This window comes from Anomaloglossus baeobatrachus, chromosome 3 (genome assembly GCF_048569485.1).
Source record: "Anomaloglossus baeobatrachus isolate aAnoBae1 chromosome 3, aAnoBae1.hap1, whole genome shotgun sequence".
Taxonomy (NCBI): Eukaryota; Metazoa; Chordata; class Amphibia; order Anura; family Aromobatidae; genus Anomaloglossus; species Anomaloglossus baeobatrachus.
This window is the reverse complement of record NC_134355.1, coordinates 332,044,522-332,072,062: the sequence shown is the minus strand read 5'-3', so window position 1 is coordinate 332,072,062 and position 27,541 is coordinate 332,044,522. Positions and strand designations below refer to the sequence as shown.

Below are 27,541 nucleotides of genomic sequence, written 5' to 3'. Positions count from 1 at the left end.
TGTTGACCTCAGCTGCTTCTTTTAGACCCCTTCGTGTTCGCGTCCAATGCACGGGGCTACAGGCTGCCATCGTGGTTTTACTGCAGTTGAATGCTTTATGGCGGCAGCGGTGCATTAAAGCATTCAACTGCAGTAAAGACATGACGGCAGCAGCGGCGGCCCCGTGTACAGGACACGATCACGGAGGAGTCTATGTGCCTGCAGTCTGTAAGAAGCACCCCTTGATGATCACACCGCAGGATGCCATCATGGCTTTACAGCAGTTGAATGCTTTACGGCGGCAGCAGTGCGCACGGGGCCACCGCTACTGTCAGCGCTTTACAGCAGTTGAATGCTTTGCTGCACTGCCGCCGCTGTAAAGCATTCATCTGTAGTAAAGACATGACTGCATTCTGCAGCCCTGTGCATCAGACGCTATCATGGAGGGGTCTACGTGCCTTGCGGTCTACAAGAAGCAGCTGAGGTCACCGCGGGAACGGAGGACAGGTGAGAATATGTGTAATTTTTTTTGCGAGTATAAGCCGAGGGGGGGCATTTTCAGCTTAAAAAAATGGGCCGAAAACTCTGCTAATACAAGTATATACGGTAAAACGGGTAATGGCGGTTCTATCAGATTTAAGGGGAATCTGTCAAGAAGTTTATACTATGTAATCTTCAGACAGCGTGCTGTAAGGGTTTACACCAAGATTTCAGTGATGTGTCTCTTATGGTGCTGTTGTTTATTTGCAATGTTTGTTTTAGCTTCAGGAGATTATCATTGGTGGACTAGGTCAGATAGAGGCCCCCTGATGTGATTAGCAGCTCACTATCTATAGACATTGTACATACAGAGCCTCATGTGGGTGGGGGCAGCTTTTTCCCCTTTGTTGCATACTAAATCTAAAAACTCTGATTGTGTCAGAACTGCTGCACTCAGTAAACTGAGTGATACATCGTTGGATTCGTAGTCTCTTTTCCTGTATCTTGCAGCTCTCGGATTATATGACAAAACCTCATGAGGTGTTCCTTTTAACATTCAAAATAATGCAAGATGCTGCTCTGTTCTCACCATCAAAACACTGAAATCCTCAATGGAACCTCCAACGGGTCATCAGAGCGTCAGCCACATGTAGGTGTTTCAGAGTCTAGGATATTTGTACAAATCTAACCGCTAGTATTCTTGCTGCTTTGATCCCTCAGGATATATCCCCCCCTATAATGCTACAGTTGTCCAAAGACTTCTCGATCAAGGAGCAGTGCTTATGGGAAAAACAAATCTGGATGAATTTGGTATGGGGTAAGTAATTAGCTCATAACATGACTGTCCAAATCATACATGATTTATAACTAGACTAGTCATCACAGAATACAGTTTTGCTGGTAATTTTATTGAATTAATGAAAAATGAAATAAAGGGATCTTGTTGCGGGCAGAGCATTTCAGAGAAAACTATGTTCATTAAAAGAAAACCAGTGCTGGGAGAATTTGGCCAGGGACGGCTCCAGACTAGTCTTGTTTCTCTGTGATCCCTGACCCGTCCAACTATGTTTTTTCGAAAACGCCAATGCATTTCAGAGAAAAATATGCCAATCTACATGTTACTACTGGCTAAAAAGCACTGAGAAGCGACATGGCACCCAAAAATCAAACCGGTGAAATAAGCAGAATGCCTCAGTGTGTGCAAAATGATGGTTTTTCTACTTGAACAGATATATTGCTGCATCACTCTAATAAACCTCGTGTTATATGCATTTCAGTGCTATGCTAATCAACTACTCTTCATTTTGTTTATCTACCACTGAGCACCTACATATACCTGGCCGGTGTGTCTACCATTATCTTCTATAACAGTGAAATGTTTGGAATTGCCCACTTAAAGGGGTTCTACAGGACTTTTTGATTGGTCATCTATCCACAGGATTGGTCATCAATATGAGTGTGGGTCTGACACCTAGCACTTCTACGAAGAGCTGAAAACTGCTCCGACAGTGACCAGAACTAGAAGATGTACAGGTGGAACACAGCAGCATTGTACATTGTTTATTGACCTCAGTCGAGTACCATGCTTTAGGATATAGAGAAGTGCAAAACTCCTTAAAGGAGAGGCAAAGTGCTTAGGCAAAATAGCTTTATTACCTGAAGAGATTTGGATGAATGGAATAAATTTCTTTGATAGTTGAATCCTCAAGGCTCTGGCAAGTTTTCTACTGCTTTTATTACCAAATTTGTAAAAGTGTCTTGGACATTTGGCCAGGAGCACCTAGGTCTATGAGATAGTAGGGATTTTAACTCTTCTCTTTTCTGGATGAGAAAAACTTCTGTAGCGTGATCAGGGAGGCCCTTAGGGCGGATTTCAAGTGTACGAATGTTGGCCAGCAGCTCATTGATTGCTAAAACTCACTCCCATTTTAGATCCATGTTTAATAAGATTCACCTGACCACACATTTTTGAGCCTCCCAGATTATATTTGGAGCCATCACCTCTGTAGAGTTGGTGATGAAATAGTCCTTTAGAGACTTCTGGATTTCTCAGGTAGTTGTCTGGTCATTGAGTAATGCCATATTTAGTATCCAATGCCTATGCCTGGGAATTAGATGAGACAAGTAAGTAATAAGATGAGAGTAAGGGTATGTGCGCACGTTGCTTTTTACCTGCTTTTTACCTGCTTTTTTGCTGCTTTTTCTTCTGCGCTGTTTAATGCCAAAATGGATGTGTTCTTCTATTCAAGCAAAGTCTATGGGAATTTGGGTTTCTTGTTCACACTATGTTGTTCAAAATGCTGCCTTTTTGAGGCAGAACTTTGGTCAAAAACTCAGCTTTTCAAAGAAGCAGCATGTCAATTGTTTTTGCCATTTGGGTTTTGCACTGCACAGCTGAGTTTTTGACCAAAGTTCTGCCACAAAAAGGCAGCATTTTGAACAACATAGTGTGAACAAGAAACCCAAATTCCCATAGACTTTGCTTGAATAGAAGAACACATCCATTTTGGCATTAAACAGCGCAGAAGAAAAAGCAGCAAAAAAGCAGGTAAAAAGCAGGTAAAAAGCAACGTGCGCACATACCCTAAAGGCTGCTTTACACGCTGCGACATTGCCAGCGATGTCGCTAGCGATCGCACCCGCCCCCGTCGTTCATGCGTTACAGGCAAATTGCTGCCCGTGACGGACAATATCGGTACTGCGCATCACACACACATACCTTACTAACGACGTCGCTGTGGCCGGCGAACAACCTCTTTTCTAAGGGGGAGGTTTGTGCGACATCACACAGCAGCCCACCAATAGAAGTGGAGGGGCGGAGAGCAGCCGCATTATCGACACTCCCACCTCATTGCGGGAGGACGCAGGAACAATGTTGTTCGTCGTTCCCGGGTTGTCACACGTAGCGATGTGTGCTGCCTCAGGAACGATGAACAACCTGCGTCCCAGAAGTTCAACGACATTTGGAAAATGTCAACGATCAACGATATTTGAGGTAAGTGAGACTGTTAGCGGTCGCTCGTACGTGTTACACGCAACGGCATCGCTAACGAGGCCGGATGTGCGTTACGATTTCCGTGACCCCAGCGATATCTCGTTAGCGATGTCGTTGCGTGTAAAGTGGCCTTTAGAGTGACTAAAACACAGTTTGAGACAGAAATTTTATCATTTGAGACATGAACAAGTCAGGCTGCTTTCAAACATCCGGTATTTGCTGAGCGGCACAATACGGCGCTTTGCAGAAAAAACGCAACCATTTTTTTTGCCGCCGGTTGCGTTTTTTTTCTGCATAGACTTGCATTAGCGCCGTACTGTGCCGCATGGCCTTGTGTTGCGTCCGTTTTTTGCCAGATGCGGAATATTTAGCCCATGCGGCGGCCAGATGGAACATTGCCTGGCACGTTTTTTTGTGTGGCGCGATTTACAATGCAAGCCTATGGATGCCGGATGCGTTTTTTTTTGCACTGCGCATGCTCAGAATCAAGCTGCATCCGTCAAAAAACGGACGGGCCGCATGGAAAAACTTATGCAACGGATCCGTTTTTTTTCGCCGCATCCGTTGCATAGGTTTTTGAGCCGGATTGAGCCACACTGCAAAAACCGGATGTGTGAAAACAGCCTAAATGTAGTTTGTTTGATGACGTACTAAGCTATGTGCGAATAAGTATCATATACTGAAGAGTAGTTTGTATCATCCCTGTCTGATGGGTGTAGAAGACGGCAGATGCCAATCAACTGATGTTCATGAAGCTCCCGTCTAATACGTTGTAATGTAGTTTGTGGCATACACGAAGTTGACTTTGATATATCTACCGAAGGTTCTAGAGATACGTTAACATCACCTCTTAAAATTAGCGTGTATTCTGTATGCTCTTCTAAATCAAGATAATGTAAGAGCGAAGAGCATTGACCCACATCAGGAAGACATAGAAATGCAAAAGTAAAGAATTAGGCAAGTAACTTGGCCATTGAGCAACAAAAATATGCCTTCCTCATCAGTGTGAGACTCAATAAACTGCCAAGGAAGTGAACTTGATATCAAAATACATGTCCCAAAGGATTTCGAGCCAGGAGAGGGAGAATGGTAAATTATTGGAAGCGTGTCTTAAAAGGGTTTGCCTGTACAATATTAAGTTTCTTGTAAAAAGACTATTTGTAATCAGTTACTCTATTGCATATTCAGGAGAATACAGCATTTTTCAGGGCTATGAAAACTCTTTCGATTAAGTGAGCCAACATGAATCTCAGACTTTACCTGCTTAGACATTAAATGGGGGGGTGAAAAAGAAAGAAGTATCTTCTGGTAGAAGAAGGAGAAAAGGATAGAGACTAGGTATGAGCGGACCTGTTGAAGTTTGGTTCGGCGGAGTTAGCCGACCTTAATTTAAAGTTCAGTTTGGGACCTGAATTTGACCTGAACCCCAATGGAAGTCACTAATTGGGCAGTTCGGGTCTCGCCCACATGCAGCCAGCCATATACAGATCACTTCCTTGGGTGGGTGGGCAGAGTTTTTCCCTAATTTATATATATATATATATATATATATATATATATATATATATATATATATATAAAAAGTCATATGAAAAAGTTTGGGCACCCCTATTAATGTTAACCTTTTTTTCTTTTATAACAATTTGGGTTTTTGCAACAGCTATTTCAGTTTCATATATCTAGTAAATTATGGACTGAGTAATATTTCTGAATTGAAATGAGGTTTATTGTACTAACAGAAAATGTGCAATCTGCATTTAAACTAAATTTGACAGGTGCATAAGTATGGGCACCTCAACATAAAAGTGACATTAATATTTTGTAGATCCTCCTTTTGCAAAAATCACAGCCTCTAGTCGCTTCCTGTAGCTTTTAATGAGTTCCTGGATCCTGGATGAAGGTATTCTTGACCATTCCTGTTTACAAAACAATTCCAGTTCAGTTAAGTTTGATGGTCGCCGAGAATGGACAGCACGCTTCAAATCATCCCACAGATGTTCAATGATATTCAGGTCTGGGGACTGGGATGGCCATTCCAGAACATTGTAATTGTTCCTTTGCATGAATGCCTAAGTAGATTTGGAGCGGTGTTTTGGATCATTGTCTTGCTGAAATATCCATCCCCTGCGTAACTTCAACTTCGTCACTGATTCTTGCACATTATTGTCAAGAATCTGCTGATACTGAGTTGAATCCATGCGACCCTCAACTTTAACAAGATTCCTGGTGCCGGCATTGGCCACACAGCCCCAAAGCATGATGGAACCTCCACAAAATTTTACTGTGGGTAGCAAGTGCTTTTCTTGGAATGCCGTGGGGATTTTTTTGCCTCCATGCATAACGCCTTTTTGTATGACCAAACAACTCAATCTTTGTTTCATCGGTCCACAGGAACTTCTTCCAAAATATAACTGGCTTGTCCAAATGTGCTTTTGCATACCTCAGGCGACTCTGTTTGTGGCGTGCTTGCAGAAACGGCTTCTTTCGCATCACTCTCCTATACAGCTTCTCCTTGTGCAAAGTGCGCTGCATTGTTGACCGATGCACAGTGACACTATCTGCAGCAAGATGATGTTGCAGGTCTTTGGAAGTGGTCTCTGGATTGTTCTTGACTGTTCTCACCATTCTTCTTCTCTGCCTTTCTGATATTTTTCTTGGCCTGCCACTTCTGGGCTTAACAAGAACTGTACCTGTGTTCTTCCATTTCCTTACTATGTTCCTGACAGTGGAAACTGACAGTTTAAATCTCTGACAACTCTTTGTATCTTTCCCCTGAACAACTATGTTGAATAATCTTTGTTTTCAGATCATTTGAGAGTTGTTTTGAGGAGCCCATGTTGCTACTCTTTATAGGAGATTCAGATAGGAGAACAACTTGCAAGTTACCACCTTAAATACCTTTTCTCATGATTGGATACACCTGCCTATGAAGTTCAAAGCTCAATGAGGTTACAAAACCAATTTAGTGCTTCAGTAAGTCAGTAAAAAGTAGTTAGGAGTGTTCAAAACAAGAAATTGATAAGGGTGCTCATACTTATGCACCTGCCAAATTTAGTTTAAATGTAGATTGCACATTTTCTGTTAGTACAATAAACCTCATTTCAATCCAGAAATATTACTGAGTCCATCATGTATTAGATATATGTAACTGAAATAGCTGTTGCAAAAACCCAATTTGTTATAAAGAAAAAAGGTTAACATTAATAGGGGTGCCCAAACTTTTTCATATGACTGTGTGTGTGTGTGTGTGTGTGTATATATATAATATAATATATATATATGTGTGTGTGTATATACACTACATCCGATCATGCTGTTGTTACTCCGTGTGCGAGCCGTTCAAACACTGCAAGCAGCTCGTACAGGACTGAGCACCAAGCGTACCTGAGCACAGTCATGCTCGTGCAAGTGAAGTTCATACGTTCACCGGAACTGTGAACCTGAACTCAGTTTTGTCATGGAAGTTCGAATACCAAATCTCAGGTTTGCTCATCTCTAATAGAGACGAAAAACAATTAAGAGGAAAAGGAGAGCAGGAAAATGAGAGAGCTTACAAACAGGTGCAGGAACCAGCCTAGGACCTACTAGGATAAAGTGAAAGTGAAGCTAATCATCTGGAGGGAGCCCCTCAGCCAGCATATGTAATGGACAATACACTCCTCCCAACAACCGTGTGGGAGAGGGCAAAACCTGAATTATGTCGGAAGCAAAAATTAGCATTTGTAAAATAAGGAAACTATAAAATATGTATCCCTCCAAACAGCCTTAAAGATTCTTATAGTGCAGTCCAATACCTAGGATCATCCAAAAGACAATGACCCAAGTAAAACCCTCCTATTGATACCCAATATACAAAATAAACATCTGAACAATGTAAAAATTATTAAGATCAGCTAGAAACGCCAATAAATAGAACTGCCAAGTCAGGTTTCCATTAAAGGAGGTGGAGTGGGTATAGGCAAATTCGGCCAAGTAGCTGTAGTTGCTGAGCTAGCCTTTACAGATGAGGAGATGGATGATCGTCTTCTTCTGTCCTGCAACAGGATCCTTGGTGGCTCCAAAGCATAATTGGATCACAGTTGCATGACACTCACAGCAGAACCTGAGCAGAATGTCATTAGCATATCACATCCAATGCTCTCTCACTGAATGTCGAGAGTAGAGATGAGCGATGTTCGAGGTTCACCAATTTCATGTTCGAGCGATTTTGGGGGGTGCTCGAGATCGAACTCGAGCTTTTTGCTAAAAGCTCGCTCGCTCAAGTTACGTTTGAGAACGGTTCGATCAGCAAAAAGCCTAGCTATTTACTAGCTGGATTTTCACTGTAATAGTGTGAGTCACTGTGATTCACACTATTATCAAATTTCAGCGTATAGTGTGCTGGGGGGACGCGGTTTAGATCTGTGATGCTGATAGAATGCCGATCGCCTCCCCCCCCCCCAAGCGCACATGCAGTGGGGCGGGCCAGGATGTCAGCCAATCACAAACACACACGCAGTTAAGTGTACTTTTTGCCAGACAAGCAAGGGCATGTGTCATAGGCTGTGAATGTCACATGTCCTTGCCTTATTAATACGTCCATTTTCCCTCACGCCGCCATTATGTGCTTTCTGCGTGTGGGTGACAATCACCGCTCACGTTGCTGTCCCAGGTCCTGGTCGTAACACAGCGCTGTACAGATTAGGGACTACAGTTTTCGTTTCAGCCCTTTCCAGGGCTTATTTGCAGGTGCTCAGAGCCATAGCTGACAGGCTGGGTCGTGCAAACGCTGTATACAGCTTCAGATAACAGCATCTGTGTACCTCAGATCCGGAATTCCTTGCTGCATCTATCATTAGGAGGGATAGAAAGTGAGGCTTCCTTTCCTGTCCTGGTACCCACAGAAGGGGGTGGGGGGGGGGGTGGGGGGGGGGGGGGGGGGGGGGGGGGGGGGGGGGGGGGGGGGGTGGGGGGGGGGGGGGGGGGGGGGGGGGGGGGGGGGGGGGGGGGGGGGGGGGGGGGGGGGGGGGGGGGGGGGGGGAGGGGGGGGGGGGGGGGGGGGGGTGGGGGGGGGGGGGGGGGGGGGGGGGGGGGGGGGGGGGGGGGGGGTGGGGGGGGGGGGGGGGGGGGGGGGGGGGGGGGGGGGGGGGGGGGGGTGGGGGGGGGGGGGGGGGGGGGGGCACTGTACCCACCTGCCCATTTTTGCTAAGCTATTTTTTATAGCAAACAGTGCTGACACTTAGTGGCATTCAAAAAGTGTCTGCTATACTAATTTTGTGTCCCACTAGTGCCAAGCAAGTTCCACCACCTCCAGCACATTTTGCTACGATATTTTTATAGCAAACAGTGCTGCCAGTTTTAGGGCCATAGTTGCATTGTCAGGGATAGTCAGTGTTGGTTCTTCAGCTGACAATAAAGCTAGACCACGTCTGCAATCTACACCACTTCTCAATTTTTGCTACCACATTTTAAGTGGCCAATCTTGTCATTAACAAAATGAGTGGCAAAAGGACAGATGCTGGTGGAAAGGGGAACAGGCGTGTTGGAAAAGGAAAAAAAGTTTGTGTCCGTGGGGAAGGTGAGACAGGTACATTAACATCTGCTGAAGATTGGCCATCTTCCAGCAAAAGTAAGATGTCTACTACTTTCCGTGGACAATCCGATGTGCTCCCTTTTTTACAGAACAAAACAACTGGAACAGAGGTAGACGATGCACAAAAAAAACACATGCTTGAATGGATCTCAAGTGCTCCAACGAGTGGCCTCGTCTCCAGCTCAACTTCAAAATCCAAAAAACAACAGTCCTCTGAGTTGTCTTCCCAATCGCACTTGCTTTCTCCCAGCTCTCAAGTCTCCACCCGCCCTGCAGAGTATGGTGTAACAGAGATGGCTGAGTCTGCAGAGCTGTTCAGTCACACTATAGGCTGGGAATCAGAGGTCTGCTCCCAAGCTACAGTGAGTACAGACCAGGAAATGGTCTACAGTGATGCCCAGAACCTTTTGTGAGTCAGATTCAGGCCCTGATGACCAAGTTTCAGAGCATAATGTAGAGCCTCATTCCCAAACTGTAACACCTGTTGGTGGAGACAATGAGGAACATACCGATGACGATGAGACGCAGATACCAGATTGGGATAACAACTTAAGTATTAAGTCAGGGCAGGAAGAGGTTAGGTCTGAGGGCGAGGGGAGTGCAAACACAACGCTTCATGATGAAGTTCTAGATCCCACATACTGTCGACCCTCAGTCGGGCACTCAAGGAGGTCACCAGAGGCGGTGGAGGAGGATGCAACTGATGACAAAGTTACCTTGCGCCTTCCTGGACAGAGTCGGAGTACTGGAAGCATGTCAACAAGTGCATCCTCATCCACCACTCTGCCTCTGAGCACAAGTCGGGGTGGCTCTGCAGGTCGCATGTTCTCTAAGCCTTGCCTAGCCTGGTCCTTGTCCCAAATCACGTGATCTGTAAAATTTGTCGGCAATCTATGAGTAGAGGCCAAAACCTCACCAGTTTGACAACTTCTTCCATGAATCGTCACATGAATAACAAGCATAAGTCCCAGTGGGAAGCTCACCGTGCTGCAATGCGTCCTAGCGGAGCGGGCCATCCACCGCCTGCCCCTTCCAGTGCATCCGCGTGCTCTTCATCTTCTATGACTGTGGGGACAGCTGTCAAACCTGTTCTTCCACGCAGATCTTCCACCACTTTAACCTCAACAGGCAGTTTGCTTCGTAGGTCGTCAGTTGGTTTTAAAGGGGAAACAAGTGCTGGTGTACAGCTCTCTCAGACATCGAAAGCACCAACTTTGGATGAAGGCAACATCATGTTTCGCCTGCACTTTCCTCACAGACCTGCAGTTTTTCAGGGACACCCTACTCACCACCGTCTCCACACAGCAGCCAGATCTCGGTCCCTCAGATGTGGACAAATAAAAGGCCATTTCCTCCGAGCCATGACAAAGCAAAGAGGTTGACTTTATCCCTCTGTAAGCTCTTGGCTACCGAAATTCTGCCTTACCGCCTGGTGGACACAGCGGATTTTCGAGACCTTATGTCCGTCGCAGTGCCCCAGTACCAGATGCCCAGTCGCCACTACTTCTCCAAGAAAGGTGTGCCTGCGCTACACCAGCATGTCGCACACAACATCACCGCTTCCTTGAGAAACTCTGTGTGTGACCGGGTGCATTTCACCACCGATACTTGGACCAGTAAGCATGGACAGGGGCGTTACATGTCGCTGACTGGGCACTGGGTAACTATGGTGATAGATGGAGAAGGGTCTGCTCAACAAGCAGTCCCCACGACTTGTGCGTCAATCCTCTGTATGTAGAAGTTCCTCCACTGCTTCTGCCTCCTCAACCTCGTCTGGGTCCTCCACCTCCGACCCAAGCCTGCCTGGTCAGGCCACCCGCGTTGCAACTGCGCACAAGGAATCCTGCACACCTCCTTACTATGCTGGCAGCAGAGCTCAACGGCCTCAGGCGGTCTTTAGCTTGAAATGTCTTAGAAATAAGAGTCACACAGCAGAGGAGTTGTGGGCAGCTCTGCGGTCCGAGTTTCGTAAATGGTTGTCTCCACTCAACTTGCAGCCAGGGAAGGCCGTGTGCGACAATGCTGCAAACATGGGTGCGGCCCTTCGCCGTGGCAAGGTGACACACGTGCCTTGTATGGCTCACGTGTTGAACCTTGTTGTCCAGCAATTTTTAACTCACTATCCCGGCCTAGATGGGCTTCTGCACAGGGCACGGTCAATCTCTGCTCACTTCCGCCGTTCAACCGCCGCAGCTGACCAACTTGCATCGCTCCAGAAGTCATTCGGCCTGCCGGTTCATCGCCTAAAATGCGATGTGGCGACACGCTGGAATTCGACTCTCCACATGTTACAGCGACTGTGGCAGCACCGCCGAGCCCTGGTGCAATACGTTATGACGTATAGCCTGGGCCAACGAGATGCAGAGGTGGGGCAGATCACGCTGATGGAGTAGTCTCAGATCAAGGACCTATGCACCCTTCTGCACAGTTTCGACATGGCGACAAATATATTTAGCGCTGACAATGCCATTATCAGCATGCCAATTTCAGTCATTTACATGCTGGAGCACACGCTAAACACTATTTGGAGTCAGGGGGTGGGACAAGAGGAAGGGGAGGAAGTACAGGAGGATTCATATGCGCAAAGGATACCAACATCTACAAGGTCCAGACGTTCATCATCACCAAGGCAGCAGGCATGGGACGATGGGGAAGAGGGATTAACAAGGGCGCATGATAGCAGCCAAAATGTTGATGAAGGTGCAGGAGACCATGAAGAAATGGAGGACGAACTCTCGATGGACATGGAAGACTCAGCAGATGAGGGAGACCTTGGTCAAATTTCCGTTGAACGAGGTTGGGTGGAGATGTCAGAGGAAGAAGAAACGGTTAGAACCTCTATGCCACAAACACAGCGAGGACTTGGTCCTCCTGGATGCGCAAGACACATGAGCGCCTTCTTGCTGCACTACCTACAACATAACCCACGGATTGTCAAAATTAGAAGTGTTGATGACTACTGGCTTGCCACACTATTAGATCCCCGGTACAAGTCCAAATTTTGTGACATAATTCCAGCCATAGAAAGGGACGCACGTATGCAGGAGTATCAGCAGAAGCTGTTACTCAATCTTAGCTCTGCTTTTCCACCAAACAGTGGTGCACACAGTGAATCTCCCAGTTGTAACTTGACAAACATGGGACTGTCTCATCATCAACAGTCTAACCGTAACAGCAGCACCGTTTGTGGTGCTGGTAACAGCAATTTTATTGAATCGTTTCATAATTTTTTTTAGACCATCCTTTGCAAGGCCACCAGAGACAACAAGTCTGACACATAGTCAACGGCTGGAGAGGATGATACAGGAATATCTCCAAATGAACATCGATGCCATGAGTTTGCAACTGCAGCCTTGCTCATTTTGGGCTTCAAATCTTGAAAAAATGGCCTGAGCTCTCCACTTACGCCTTGGAGATCTTGTCGTGTCCATCTGCCAGCGTTGTCTCTGAATGTGTCTTCAGTGCTGCTGGGTGTGTGCTGACAGATAAGCGCACGCATCTGTCCAGTGACAATGTGGACAGACTAACGTTCATCAAGATGAACAAGTCATGGATCCACAAGGAATTTACTACCCCTGTGTCTTCCTGGGGAGAGTAAAGGTTTGTGGATTTGGAATGTGCTTGATGCAAATGTACCTGTCAAGTTTGCAACTAGGGCACAAGTGATGCCACTGAAGGGGTGTCTGTGTGACCCAATTTTTGGAAAAAAGGGAGACTGTGCTTGGAGTTCCCTTGCTGTGTTTTGCATGATTTTAGAAGGGCATGACATGCCTATATCTGTGTCTCCTCCTCTTTTTCCTCGTCCAGCTGTTTTGTTTTCGCATGAGTATTTGTCCTTGTCACTTTCCCATGTGTTTTTGTTGTCTTGTGAGTTGTTTGTCACCTTTTAGACACCTTTGAAGGTGTTTTCTATGTGTTTTTATGTGTTTGTGATTGCCTCCCATTGTTTTCAATGGGGTTCGCTGAACCGAACTCGAACGCGGCCTCCGTTCGATGAACCGAACTCGAGCCTCTAGAGGTTCGCTCATCTCTAGTCGAGAGACGTTATACGCTAGTGGGACCCCGGCCTAATGCTCTCAAACGAACCTCTGTAGTTATACTGAAAATAAACTTCTGAAGGCAACTGGCCCCTCAGGATTTTATTCAGGGGTATCTGACTACAGGGAGCGGAGTACAAATGCACGTCACAATTTTCAGATCTAGATTTTTCAAATATTTAAAAAAAACAAAAAAACAAAAAACATTTATAATTTTCATTACACTTCACAAATACTTGGTACTTTGTGTTGGTATATTGCAAAAAATCCCAATAATATCCATGTAATTGTTTGCGTGTAACATTGAAAATTTTAGAGAAGTTCACAAGGTTAGAAAATGTTATCAAGGCACTGTTTTTTCAAGGCACAATATTTAACTTTTATCATACGATTTGTTACAATTGCAAACTCTATCATTTTATCTTGTTGTTAACATTATTGTGTCCATTCTTTTTTTTTTTTTTGGTTCACTAAGGATGTAGAAACTGCACAAGGTCTGCATGACATTGCTAGTCTCGGAATGTCCATGACAGTGTGAGCCGCAGGCAGTGCCAGCTGCAGTGTCCTGCTTATTCTCTTATTATCTACAGTGCCTATAAGTAGTATTCAACCCCCTGCAGATTTAGCAGGTTTACACATTCGGAATTAACTTGACATTTGGACTGTAGATCAGCCTGGAAGCATGAAATGCACTGCAGCAAAAAAGAATGTTATTTCTTTTTTTATTTTTTTTTTAAATTGTGAAAAGTTTATTCAGAGGGTCATTTATTATTCAACCCCTCAAACCACAAGAATTCTGTTTGGTTCCCCTAAAGTATTAAGAAGTATTTCAGGCACAAAGAACAATGAGCTTCACATGTTTGGATTAATTATCTCTTTTTCCAGCCTTTTCTGACTAATTAAGACCCTCCCCAAACTTGTGAACAGCACTCATACTTGGTCAACATGGGAAAGACAAAGAAGCATTCCAAGGCCATCAGAGACAAGATCGTGGAGGGTCACAAGGCTGGCAAGGGGTACAAAACCCTTTCCAAGGAGTTGGGCCTACCTGTCTCCACTGTTGGGAGCATCATCCGGAAGTGGAAGGCTTATGGAACTACTGTTAGCCTTCCACGGCCTGGACAGCCTTTGAAAGTTTCCACCCGTGCCGAGGCCAGGCTTGTCCGAAGAGTCAAGGCTAACCCAAGGACAACAAGGAAGGAGCTCTGGGAAGATCTCATGGCAGTGGGGACATTGGTTTCAGTCAATACCATAAGTTACGTACTCCACCGCAATGGTCTCCGTTCCAGACGAGCCCGTAAGGTACCTTTACTTTCAAAGCGTCATGTCAAGGCTCGTCTACAGTTTGCTCATGATCACTTGGAGGACTCTGAGACAGACTGGTTCAAGGTTCTCTGGTCTGATGAGACCAAGATCGAGATCTTTGGTGCCAACCACACACGTGACGTTTGGAGACTGGATGGCACTGCATACGACCCCAAGAATACCATCCCTACAGTCAAGCATGGTGGTGGCAGCATCATGCTGTGGGGCTGTTTCTCAGCCAAGGGGCCTGGCCATCTGGTCCGCATCCATGGGAAGATGGATAGCACGGCCTACCTGGAGATTTTGGCCAAGAACCTCCGCTCCTCCATCAAGGATCTTAAGATGGGTCGTCATTTCATCTTCCAACAAGACAACGACCCAAAGCACACAGCCAAGAAAACCAAGGCCTGGTTCAAAAGGGAAAAAATCAAGGTGTTGCAGTGGCCTAGTCAGTCTCCTGACCTTAACCCAATTGAAAACTTGTGGAAGGAGCTCAAGATTAAAGTCCACATGAAACACCCAAAGAACCTAGATAACTTGGAGAAGATCTGCATGGAGGAGTGGGCCAAGATAACTCCAGAGACCTGTGCCGGCCTGATCAGGTCTTATAAAAGACGATTATTAGCTGTAATTGCAAACAAGGGTTATTCCACAAAATATTAAACCTAGGGGTTGAATAATAATTGACCCACGCTTTTATGTTGAAAATTTATTAAAATTTAACTGAGCTACATAACTTGTTGGTTTGTAAGATTTATGCATCTGTTAATAAATCCTGCTCTTGTTTGAAGTTTGCAGGCTCTAACTTATTTGCATCTTATCAAACCTGCTAAATCTACAGGGGGTTGAATACTACTTGTAGGCACTGTAAAGCTGGTGTCACACACAGCGACAACGACAATGACGTCGCTGCTACGTCACCATTTTCTGTGACGTTGCAGCGACGTCCCGTCGCTGTCGCTGTGTGTGACATCCAGCAACGACCTGGCCCCTGCTGTGAGGTCGCCGGTCGTTGCTGAATGTCCAGCTTCATTTTTTGGTCGTCACTCTCCCGCTGTGACACACACATCGCTGTGTGTGACAGCGAGAGAGCGACGAAATGAAGCGAGCAGGGACCAGGAGCCGGCGTCTGGCAGCTGCGGTAAGCTGTAACCAGCGTAAACATCGGGTAACCAAGGGAAGACCTTTCCCTGGTTACCCGATATTTACCTTCGTTACCAGCCTCCGCTCTTGCTGCCAGTGCCGGCTCCTGCTCTGTGCACATGTAGCTGCAGTACACATCAGGTAATTAACCCGATGTATACTGTAGCAAGGAGAGCAAGGAGCCAGCGCTAAGCGCGGCTCCCTGCTCTCTGCACTGTGACATGTAGCTGCAGCACACATCGGGTTAATTAACCCGATATGTACTGTACCTAGGAGAGCAAGGAGCCAGCGCTAAGCGCGGCTCCCTGCTCTCTGCACTGTGACATGTAGCTGCAGCACACATCGGGTTAATTAACCCGATGTGTACTGTACCTAGGAGAGCAAGGAGCCAGCCCTAAGCGCAGCTCCCTGCTCTCTGCACATGTAGCACAGCGACGTTATGATCGCTGCTGCTTCTGCTGTGTTTGACAGCTAAGCAGCGATCATAACAGCGACTTACAAGGTCGCTGTTACGTCACCGAAAATGGTGACGTAACAGCGACGTCGTTGTCGCTTAGTGTGAACCCAGCTTAATGCTGGTAATTGTGTATTACGACATTGGTTGTTCAGTGATATGAGCAATTTTTGTCTCTATTGCTCATAGAGAGTTATTGGGGACAGACACCAGTCCTCGCTGTCAACACTGAACCACAAATGTTTTCACTGCCTGTGTGGGATGAAAGCCATCTTTTTCTGGAGGACTTCCTTCATTCAGGGAATATGTTGGATGACATCACAATGCCATCTTTTTCAGCTAATGATTTACTTAGCAATTGAGCTTTTATGTATCTAGTAGTAAAGTAAACAGTGTGGGTGAAATCCATATACACTTTTTTTTTTTTTTTTTTTTCCTTTTTTCTTCATATAATACAACTGTGAGTAATCTATTTCTGAAAGCCATTTTGTTTAGGTTAATCCAGTTTACAAAGGTTACTGTCATGATTTGACTTGAGGGATAGAGGCCCCTATGCTGTCCCTCTCGCTAGGGGGCCCTATGCTATCCCTAATCTCAGGGATACTCCTGATGGTGGAAACATCTGAGTCCTGTTCCTGGCCCTGCTCCTGACCAGACCTAATTTGATTTTCTTCTCCCACCAATAAAGGACTAGGCAGGAGTTATGATGTTAAACACAGATGAAGACAAGGAAAAACCAAAACTCTGACACACTGCACACACACAGGATAGGACAATAAGAGATTCGGGAGGAAAACAAGAGCAGGAAGGAACTACAAAATGCAACTGGAGTAAATTCTACAACCGCACAGAGCATCTAGAACTACAAGCACCAGATAGTCTGAGACACCAGACCAACTACCGTAAGTCAAGCTATAGGTGCCATAGGAGGAAGTGCCCATAGTCGGAGAGCAGATGTGATAGGTTTCCTCACAACAGGTGATCAAAGAGAGCAGACTAGCAGAGATTAACTCTTACTAGTCTGCCTATAAATCAGCACACAGAAGGTCGATGCCAGAGTATGCCTGTGTTGCTTCCAATCACCAGAGAATCTCTCAGGTGGAGGGTCAGAATCTGCAATCTGAACAGGACCTGACTTCGCCATGACAGTCGGCGACGTTAGAGAAAATTTCTACGTGACAGTTAGTGACATCAGGTCGACAATTGGGTATCAATGGTGTCAAGTAAAATTAGAAAATAAGTTGTTATTGAAAATTTCTCCAGAAATAAGTTTTGAACTTTTATCCCTAAAATGCACACTTACTGGACTCCTTTTCCTTTGTTTTGCTACATCATGGGAGTGGTATTGTGTGGCGTGTTCTACTTCTACATTGAAAATTGATTTTTATGTTCTGTTAACCCCTTCACGACCATGGACAGATATATCCGTCATGGAGTGTGTCCCGTTAAGCCCCGCCCCCTGCCGCGGGCAGGCGGCGGCGGTCGGCACACATATCAGCTGTTTTCAACAGCTGACGTGTGCCTGCTAGCGATTCCACCCGCAGCCATTAACCCCTTAAATCTTGCTGCCAAAGTCTGGCAGCAAGATCTAAATGCGCGCGGCCATGTTTTTTACTTACCGCCGCCCCCACCGGAAGTCACGTGCGTGTGTTGCCATTGTAGCACAGGGTCATGTGATGACGCCTGCAGCTATGATGTTTCACTTTCATTTTCCCTCGGCACGGAGCAGAGGGAATAAGAAAGTGACTGTATCTGCTGTTTACAACTGTATAGCTGTGATCAGCAGATAGATAATAGTGATCGGATTGCTGATCGCTATAGCCCCCTAGGGGGACTAGTAAAATAAAAAAAAGTAAAAAAAAAGTTTTAAAAAATAAAAAAAAACCTAAAAGTTCAAATCACCACCCCTTTCCCCCCATTGAAAATAAAAGGGTTAAAAAATAAATAAATATACACATATTTGGTATCGCCGCGTTCAGAAATGCCCGATCTATCAAAATATAAAATCAATTAATCTGATTGGAATTTTTTTGCCACTACGCCATTTACCAAACGCCAAAATTACGTTTTTTGGTCGCCGCAAGTTTTAGGACCCACTCACACTTGCGCTATTTTGACGCAAACGGAATCCGTCACTAATGTAGTACAGTTCTTTTATTTACAGTGGAAGCGCGACATCATGTGGACACAAGCGGGTACTGCATGACACACACACGCGCCATAGTAACGCGCTTCCACTGTAAATAAATGAACTGTAGTACATTAGTGACGGATTCCGTTTGCGTCAAAATAGCGCAAGTGTGAAACTAGCCTTACGCAAAATGCAATAACAGGCGATCAAAACGTAGCATCTGCGCAAAAATGGTACCATTAGAAACGTCAGCTCGAGACGCAAAAAATAAGCCGTCGCTGAGCCATAGATCCCAAAAAATAAGAATGCTACGTGTTTCGGAAAATGGCGCAAAACGTGCGCCACTTTTATTGGACAAACTTGTGAATTTTTTTTAACCCCTTAGATACAAGTAAACCTATACATGTTTGGTGTCTACAAACTCGCACCGACCTCAGGTATCATACCCACACATCAGTTTTACCATATAGTGAACACCGTGAATAAAACATCCCAAAAACTATTGTGCCATCACACTTTTTTTTTCCAATTTTTCCGCATTTGGAATTTGTTTGCTGTTTCCAGTACACCATATGGTAAAACTTATGGTTTCATTTAAAAGTACAACTTGTCCCGCAAAAAACAAGCCCTCATATGGCAAGATTAACGGAAAAATAAAAAAGTTACGGCTCTCGGAAGAAGGCGAGCAAAAAACAAAAACGCAAAAACGGAAAGTGCCCGGGGGCTGAAGGGGTTAAACTAAAGTGGCTCCAAGAGGTGACATCTTTGGCTCTTCGAGCACATATGGAATTGCATACTATAACCTGTATGTGGTTTTGTGGCTATACCCAGCAACCGTAGGTGAGGTCTTTCCTTGCTGGTTACCAGTATTTTCCTTGTCACTTACTAGCAGTGCTCTGCCTTTTTTCTTTCTATAAACTCTGCTTGCCACATTATCTAGGGTATATCTTCTTACATACGGCTAAATTCTCATCCAGTGACCCTAATCGGCTGCTTTGATGGGATGAGTTTCCTATTTGCTTTACTTGTATAGTGTGTCTCTTGCTGTCGATTTGCTTTGGGTGCTCATGTTTATACATTGTTAGTTTTAGGCTATAGATTATTTTGCTATATTTAACATAATTGAAAACTATGATGGCTGTAAAATGGTTTTCCTGCACCTGCGTTCGGATGTGGATAAATAAAGAGGCAGCTGCGGCGTCCGCTGATGAATGGCTAATAATTTACTTAAGTACACTGTGACCACAGTCTACCTTCATTGCTCTGAGAAACGAGGAGATTTGATACTTTCCATTAAAATCTCCAGAACTCTAGGACAGCAAACTGAACTGCCTTATCTTGTTCCCTGTGAGAGTAGACTTGTCAATACTTTATGAGAAATACTCTCTGTGCTTGGGAAGGTAACACATACTTCTTCCATGCTTTACACAAGATTTCAGGTCTGGTCACAAGCTCACCTCTGCCAAAACAGTATGTTCATGGCGATACAGATCAGTGGCAGGCAACCCATTTAAGTTCATAACTTTTATAGCTACTTGCTTTATATACTTTAGTTTTATTCAATGTCTTAACCTGCATTTTGTATAACGGTTTTTTAAATTTTGTTATATTCTAATCTTCATATAGTATGTACATAATTTTACAGATTTTGTCTTGATTGTACTGCCTAGCATCACTTTAAAATTATGTGCCCACGGGACTCTGTACCCGCGGATTTTGCCGCGGAAAACCCGCGATTTAGCTGGAAAATCCAGATAAATCGCAAGTACAGACACTCCCCATGTTACCCTATGGGATTTGGGGAGTGCTGTATCAATGCTGTGGTATGTGCGGCTGCGGAATATGCTGCGGATTTCCCGCAGCCGCACGTAACTGCATGTCAATTATTCCTGTGGAAATACCTGCAGATGTCCCGCCTCTCCACTATGGAGATAGAAGCCGGGATTTCCGCAGGTAAGTCGCATGAATGTCCGCAGGTTTCCCGCAGATATTTCACTGGAATCCCGCAGCAATGGATAGCTGCGGATTTCGGGGATCAGCTGCAGACATACCCTCGGACATATCCGCGGGTACGTTGTCCCGTGGGCACATAGCTTAAATGATTACGCGCTTTGAGGATTTTGGCTTGGCTAAATGTGTAGAGTTTTTAAAGCCAAATTATGAAGTTTGAATACTTCTGTAAATACATAATGAGGACACGTGATCTAATTCCATGCTAAAATATAGTTAAAGAAAACCTGTCGCAGAATTTTGTGATGTAAAGATTACATTGATATTTTTGGTGAAGAAATCAGCTTTGTGGTTCTCCTCTAATCAGCATTTAGGCTATGTGCGCTCGTTGCGTTTTTTCCCGTGTTAACGCTGCGTTTTGAACTGCAGCGTTTCAGTGCCAAATTTCATGCGTTCTGCTTCCCCAGCAAAGTCTATGAGAAGTCCGAAAATTCAATGCACATGCTGCGTTTTTAAACGCAGTGTTTTGGATGCCAAAAATCGCTGCGGAAAAAAAAGCAGCATGTCACTTCTTTTGTGCGTTGTAGCTGCGTTCTCCACCCATTGAAATCAATGATGTGGGTCAAAACGCAACTAAAATGCACTTGGACTGCATTTTTTTGCGTTCCGCATGCTTTTTTGACAAGCAAAACGCAGGTCTTCAGTCTCTCTCTGTCGATGTCGGTCAATCTCCCTCTGTCTGTCGGTCAGTCTCTTTCACTGTCAGTTGGTCGCTCTGTCTCGCTCTTTCTCTCTGTCCATCGGTCTCTCTTTGATTGTCCCTCTCTCTGTCCGTCGGTCGGTCTCTCCCCCTCTCTCATACTCACCAATCGCCGATCACCAGCGCGGCGCTGCACGGCTGTCACAAGCTTCGGCGGCTTTTCCTCTTTTAAAAATGCCGCCCGCTCATTATTCAATCTTGTATTCCCTGCTTTCCCCGCCCACCGACGCCTATGATTGGTTGCAGTCAGACACGCCCCCACACTGAGTGACAGCTGTCTCACTGCAACCAATCACAGCCGTCGATGAACGGGTCTATATCGTGCAGTAAAATAAATAATTTTAAATAAACGTGCGGTCCCCTGCAATTTTGATACCAGCCAGGGTAAAGCCACACAGCTGAAGGCTGGTATTCTCAGGATGGGGAGCTCCACGTTATGGGGAACTCCCCAGCCTAACAATATCAGCCAGCAGCCGCCCGGAATTGCTGCATTCATTAGATGCAACAGTCCCGGGACTCTACCCGTCTCATCCCGAATTGCCCTGGTGCGGTGGCAATCGAGGTAATAAAGGGTTATTGGCAGCAGCCCATAGCTGCCACTAAGTCCTAGGTTAATCATGGCAGTCGTCTCCCTGAGATACCTTCTATGATTAATCTGTAAGTTAAAGAAAGTAAACACACCCGAAAAAATCCTTTATTTGGAATAAAAGACAAAAAAAACCACCCTCTTTCACCACTTTATTAACCCCCAAATACCCATCCAGGTCTGGCGTAATTCACACGACGTCCCACGACGCTCTCAGCTCTGCTATATGAAGCTGACAGGAACGGTCACAGACCAGAACACTCTGTCAGCTCCACGCAGCAACTGAAGTGAGCCGCACGATCAGCGATGACGTCAGTCAGGTTACCCGCGGCCACTGCTGGATCCTCCAATTGTGACAGCAAGTCGCCCAAGTGACTGAAGTGATCTGCGCGATCAGCGATGACGACACAGGTGAGTTGCGGTCTTGGGTGGAGTACTCCAGCTGGCCTCGGGTAACCTGAGTGACGGCAGCGCTGATCGTGCTGCTCACTTTATACAGGGGATTAGCGGTCACCGGTGAGTCCTTCGCGGGTGACCGCTAATCAGGACGCAACACAGACAGAGCCACAGTATGACAATGAAGTCTGGTGAAGTTCATCCGAGTTCATTCTCATCGCGCAACTCTGTCTGCTGTCAGTGGGCATTACAGACCTCAATTGCCATGGGGCCGCACTGCAAAAAACGCATCTAAAATGCATGCATTTTGGATGCATTTTTTTTTTTACAGTGTTTACAGTCTTTTCCGCACTGTTATGAACACAACATGCGCACATACCCTTGAAGTTTTCTACTAGTTAGGACTTCTCCCTATCTGTGATTCCCCAGCCCCTCCGCCTGCCTCTGATCTGTGAATGACTGATCACTGCTGAGATTTCAAAGGAGGCAAGGTCATTTACAGACTGGCGGCAGGCAGAGGGGCTCTGTAATTACAGACAGGGAGAAGAAATCTCATGCACTGTGCACCATAGTCTATTTAGCAGAAAATCGAAAATGGTGATTAAAGAAGAACCAGAAAACTGATTTCTTCACCAAAGGTAACTGTGTAATCAGTATTCCACCACCATTACAGCCAAACGTTTACTTTGGCTGTAATGGTGATGTAATTTTTGCTCAGGATTTATTACACCCTTTACTCCTGTATAAAATAAGTAGGTTAGGGTTGGTGAAGAGTCAATTGTGTCATTTAGCAACAGGAACAGTGTTCTGAGAATCTAGAATGCTTGGAAACTCATGTTGGTGCTCCGAAAACAATGCACACCTGCTTGTTCTGGGTTTACGGAAATGTCACCATGCTCTTTATATAAAATCCTGTTATATTATGCCATTTCATTTCTTTCCTGCAGGTCGGGCAGCACTGATAGCATATTCGGACCAGTGAAAAATCCATGGAGCTATTCAAAGAAACATCGAGAGAAGAGAAAAGACTCTTGTCCTGATGGTGATGGACCTTCAGATTGGGTGATAACAGGGGGAAGTTCAGGAGGCAGCGCTGCTTCAGTGTCCGCTGGAACATGCTACGTGTGAGTGACTGGACATGGGGACAATGATTCCTTTGTTAGCAGATTTCTTACCTTTTGTTTATAGATAACGTTTGGGCATGAAATGAAATAAGAGGGTGCATTGTAATACTAACCTTTAATAATGCTTTTGTGAATCCAAGGACATGTAATGTTTTCTTCTATCTTTTGTGTGTATATAAATATAAAATACACACACTGTGCTCTGCATAAATGAGTACACCTCAACAGATTTGTCAGAAAACCTTTAATTCCCATTCAGAATACCATAATGTGGGTTATAGATTGTAAACAAGATTTGTTATTTTGCACACCCAAAAATTTTAATTTTTTTCAACAAATTAAGTAAAGACTGTTGCAATAATGATTACACCCTAATGAAAGTCTTAAGAACAAAGTAATGTTCCAACATTACAAAATTCTACCTAACAAGAATTCAACCACAAACAAATCTAATTATTCATTAACCCCCTTCACGAACTATGACGTATCGGTACGTCATAAGTCGTGTGCGTCCCTTTAATACAGGCTCTCGCTTGTCTATTGACATTATCTCACCAGAACTCAGAGGAGCACTCTGTGACCACTTTGTGCCAGTAGAGATCGACACCGGGCAGAATGGACAGGTAGTTAATAAATACTTTACTGTAAGTTCCTAGCCCAATAGGGAAAAATAAGCAAAGTCCCAGATAATGCCTTTAAACTTTCATAACTTTTGTGTTTATTACTTTGGGTCATTGGGGTGCAGCATCAGCTGAGTCACATTGCTGCAAACATGTCCAGTACAGTGATTGGTTTCCTTCCTACTTGAATGGGATTTTGTACTGGCAGGAGGCCACAAGGGCTAACATCTTGGATGCCATAGTTTCTATTTACATTGGCATCTAGGAGGGTAACTTTAAATTACATAGGAGTTATAGATAGGTGTCTGCTGTATAATTCAGCCAGCAGTCAAATTTTATGGAGAGCTCCATACATCTTGTAACGCTCACCGCTAGCACAAGTGGACTCAATGGACCACAGGGGGACGTGGGTTTATCGTTTAGTGGGAGGGGTTTGACTAAGCAAACGCCGCTAGGCGGACGCCACATGCCACTCGCAGGGCAGTGACCAGGACTGTGGCAGCTGACCCGCAGGGCAGTAGCGGACACAGGTGTGGACTGGCAAAGTTTAGTCTAGACAGGAACCACCAAGACGACTGAGGCAGCTAGCATGGCCAGGAAAAACAGGCAGAGTCACTAGTTTAGACAAAGGCAACCTGGATGGCTGAGGCAGATAGGATGGACAGGCAGAGTCACTACTGTAGACAGAGATCACCAGGACAACTGAGGCAGTTGGCATGGACAGGCATGGTTATCTGTGGGATCGGGAAACAGTAATCTAAAAATGTACTCTGGCACGGACACAAAAAGTGGACAAGAGGACCTGACAACAAGCTATCTAGGAAACAGACCATTAACTAACTAACCACATTGCTCAGGCACCTCCCCAGTGGGAGAGTGCCTTAAGTAACTAGTGCTCTCAGCAACAGGCTGAGAGGCACTTCAAGGAAATGGTGCGCTGGCCCTTTAAGAGCCGGGCAGGTGTATGTGGGCGCACCCTAGGCGTATTCCTGACAGACCTGTGCGGCGTGCCTAGTCCCGGGAGAACCATGGGGAAGGCAGCTGGCACAGGCCGGCTGTGACTGTGAGTGAAATGGCATCCCTGCTGGAGAGAGCAATGCAGGGATGCTGACGCCACACATCTTTGCATACCTACGCTAGCAACAGCGGACATAAAAAGCCTACACACCCCTGTTAAAATGCAATATTTGGCAAATTATACCAAGAAGCATCATTTCAGTACTTTTCCACCTTTAATTTCACCTATAATCTGTACCCCCCTTAACCCAATACTTTGTTGACGTACTCTTTGAAATTATGACAGAATTCAGTCTTTTTGGGTAGAAGACAGATTGCAATGGCCTATTCTGTATACAGACGTCTTTCAGGTCAACCCACAGATTTTCTATTGGATTCATGTCTGGGCTTTGTTTCTGCCCTTCCAAAATGTCGATCTTCTTCTGAGTAAGTGATAATCCAAATCTCATTTTTAAATGAACAGTCTCCAAAGGAAAAAAGAAACCAATCCAGCGGACAGCAGGTAGGGATAAGTAAAAACATCCGTTTTATTTCAGCCTTTAAAAACCATATTAACGGTATTGGCATCCACAGAAAACACAGAACATGCGATCGTAAATAAACAGTGTTACTATTAGTAACTATCAAAATCCAATATAACTAGGGAGAACCCCAGGAAATACTGTAACAATGGATACAAAAAATGCCATCTAACTTTATTAAAGTAAAATTAAAGTCACAATTTCAAATGCAGGGAAGTTCCAGTGTGTGCACAACCTGTGTATCATTCCACAATACAAAAGTGGTATTGAATCTCAATCAGCATATATGTACAATGCTAACAAATAACTAGTGTACCAGATGCAACAGTAACTTAGCCTTTCCAACTCAGCCTCCATAAGAGCATGATAACAAGTTGCCTATAAAGAATCCCCACTTTAAATAACTATCTGTATAGTTCTGTCAGCAAGACATATATACAGCCTACTACCATGAATGGACGAATCCTAGTAAAGGTGCCTATCCATATTAAGGTGCTGTCAATAGTGCAACAGAAGGACAATCAGGATCGGTATTTAATATACCTACTTATAAAATGCTGAAGCGGCAGTGTCAGTGGAGACCCTCAGAGTTGTGCCAGGCCTCAACGCACGTTTTGTTCTTTCTTCCTCAGGGGGGCTTTGGCTTGGACCTTCTTCTGACTAAGCTAGTCTTTTGTTGATTTGGAGTTATTCCTAGCAACTTTTGTAGTGTTAAATTCCACTTCATCTTCAGCTCTTTAACAGAGGCTTGAAGATTTGGATGCAAAATTGATAGACCTTTGGAATCATTCATAATTGGCTCCACCTTGACTAAAGCCCCAGCTTTGTCGAAAAATAGCCCCAAAACCAAATTCTGTCTCCACCGTGCTTCACGGTTTGTATGGTTTTCTTTTGGTGATGTGCAGTTCTAGCTTTGCGGGCAAACATATATTTTGGAATTATGGCCAAAAAATTCATCCTTGGTCTCCTTAGACCATTTCAGGTTTTCAGATGTGCTTTTAGCAGACTTGTTCTGTTGGCAGACAGATATATCTTTTGGCAAAGCATAGCAGCACTCTGATGTGTTTTTGTTTTTGTTTTTTTTTTTGTTTTTTTGTTAGAAAGGCTTTCCATCTTGCCCCCTGCTTTTACAGATACGATATATGAAGAGCTTAGTAAATTGTTGTCACATGCAGTACACAACCAACACCTGACAGAAATTCCTGCAGCTCCTTTAATGTAGTTGTAGGTATTTTGGCAACTTCTTGGACCAATTATTTTTCTTTTTGCCTTAATGACCATCTTCACAGTTTTCTATGGTATATCTAATACCTTGGGGAAAAAATGTTTCCTGTTTGTTTATGGATCATGGCTTTTGCATGATCCATAAACCTACACAGTATGATGTCCCCACAGACTCTGTATGATATCCCCATAGCACTTCTACACACAATATACGGTAATGGTCCCACAACCATTCAAACAGTTATGATGCCCCATAGCCTGCCTACACAGTATGATACCCCCTCCACAGCTTCCCAATATAGCATGATACCCCCCCACAGCTCTCCACACAGTATGATGGATCTCTCAGCCCCCACAAACATGGTTTAATGGTCCTCATAGCCCATTCACACAATATTATCGACGTCACAGACTGTAATTATGGTCCAGACAGCCCTTCACATACACGGTATGATAGTCCTTACAGCCAGATGCACACAGTATGACTGTCCTCACTGCATCCCACAAATGGCATGACAGTCCTCACAGCAGCCCACACATGGCACCTATATACACTATGAGCCCCACAGAGCTACCCAAATGATATGACCCTTCAGAGAGCACCTCACCCTACGTACAGTATAGGCCCTCACACATTCACACCCTATAAAAAATACTTGCCTTACTCCCGTTCCCCAGAAGCTTTGCTCCCCGGTCTTTGCTGCGTTCACTCAGGCTTCACAGGCTTTTTATTCTAAACAGATTTTAAACATCTGTAGCATGTTGGTTTCCTATATTTTTTGTACTGCCCAAATATAAATAAATAATCTTGAAATATTTAATTGTTCACACTGATGACGTGAGTAATTTAGTAGGCTGAAACGTTTTGTTTTCTGCAGTTCACTTGTCAGGAATGGGAAAATCTTTTCACTATTGTTGGAAGGAGTATGAGTAATTTTCTTGCTAGTGTGCTTCTGTGGTCCTTCTAAGGCTATGTGCGCACACAGCGTTTTTGTGCGTTTTAGGCAGCAAAAAAACGCACCTGTAAAAAATGCTTGAGTTATTACCACGTTTCGCTGCGTTTTTGATCACTGCGTTTTGCTGCGTTTTGCTGCGTTTTTCCAATGCATTGTATGGGTGATAAACACAGTAAAACGCAGGAAAGAATAGACATGTCCATATTTTGGGGGGTTTTTTTAGCTCAAAAACGCAGCTAAAAAAAAGTTGTGTGCGGACAGCAAAAATGAAAAGTCATAGACTTTGCTGGG

The 27,541-nt window shown here is 44.8% G+C and overlaps 1 protein-coding gene across 1 annotated transcript in view; it reads left to right on the top strand.

Moving 5' to 3' along the window:
- QRSL1 (glutaminyl-tRNA amidotransferase subunit QRSL1) overlaps positions 1 to 27,541 on the top strand; it is a 58,481-nt gene that overhangs the window by 11,482 nt on the left and 19,458 nt on the right. Inside the window, exons 4-5 of the mRNA XM_075338377.1 lie at positions 1,180 to 1,276; positions 22,736 to 22,912. Coding sequence (XP_075194492.1) covers positions 1,180 to 1,276; positions 22,736 to 22,912 — 274 coding nt within the window. The remainder of the gene's footprint in view (positions 1 to 1,179; positions 1,277 to 22,735; positions 22,913 to 27,541) is intronic.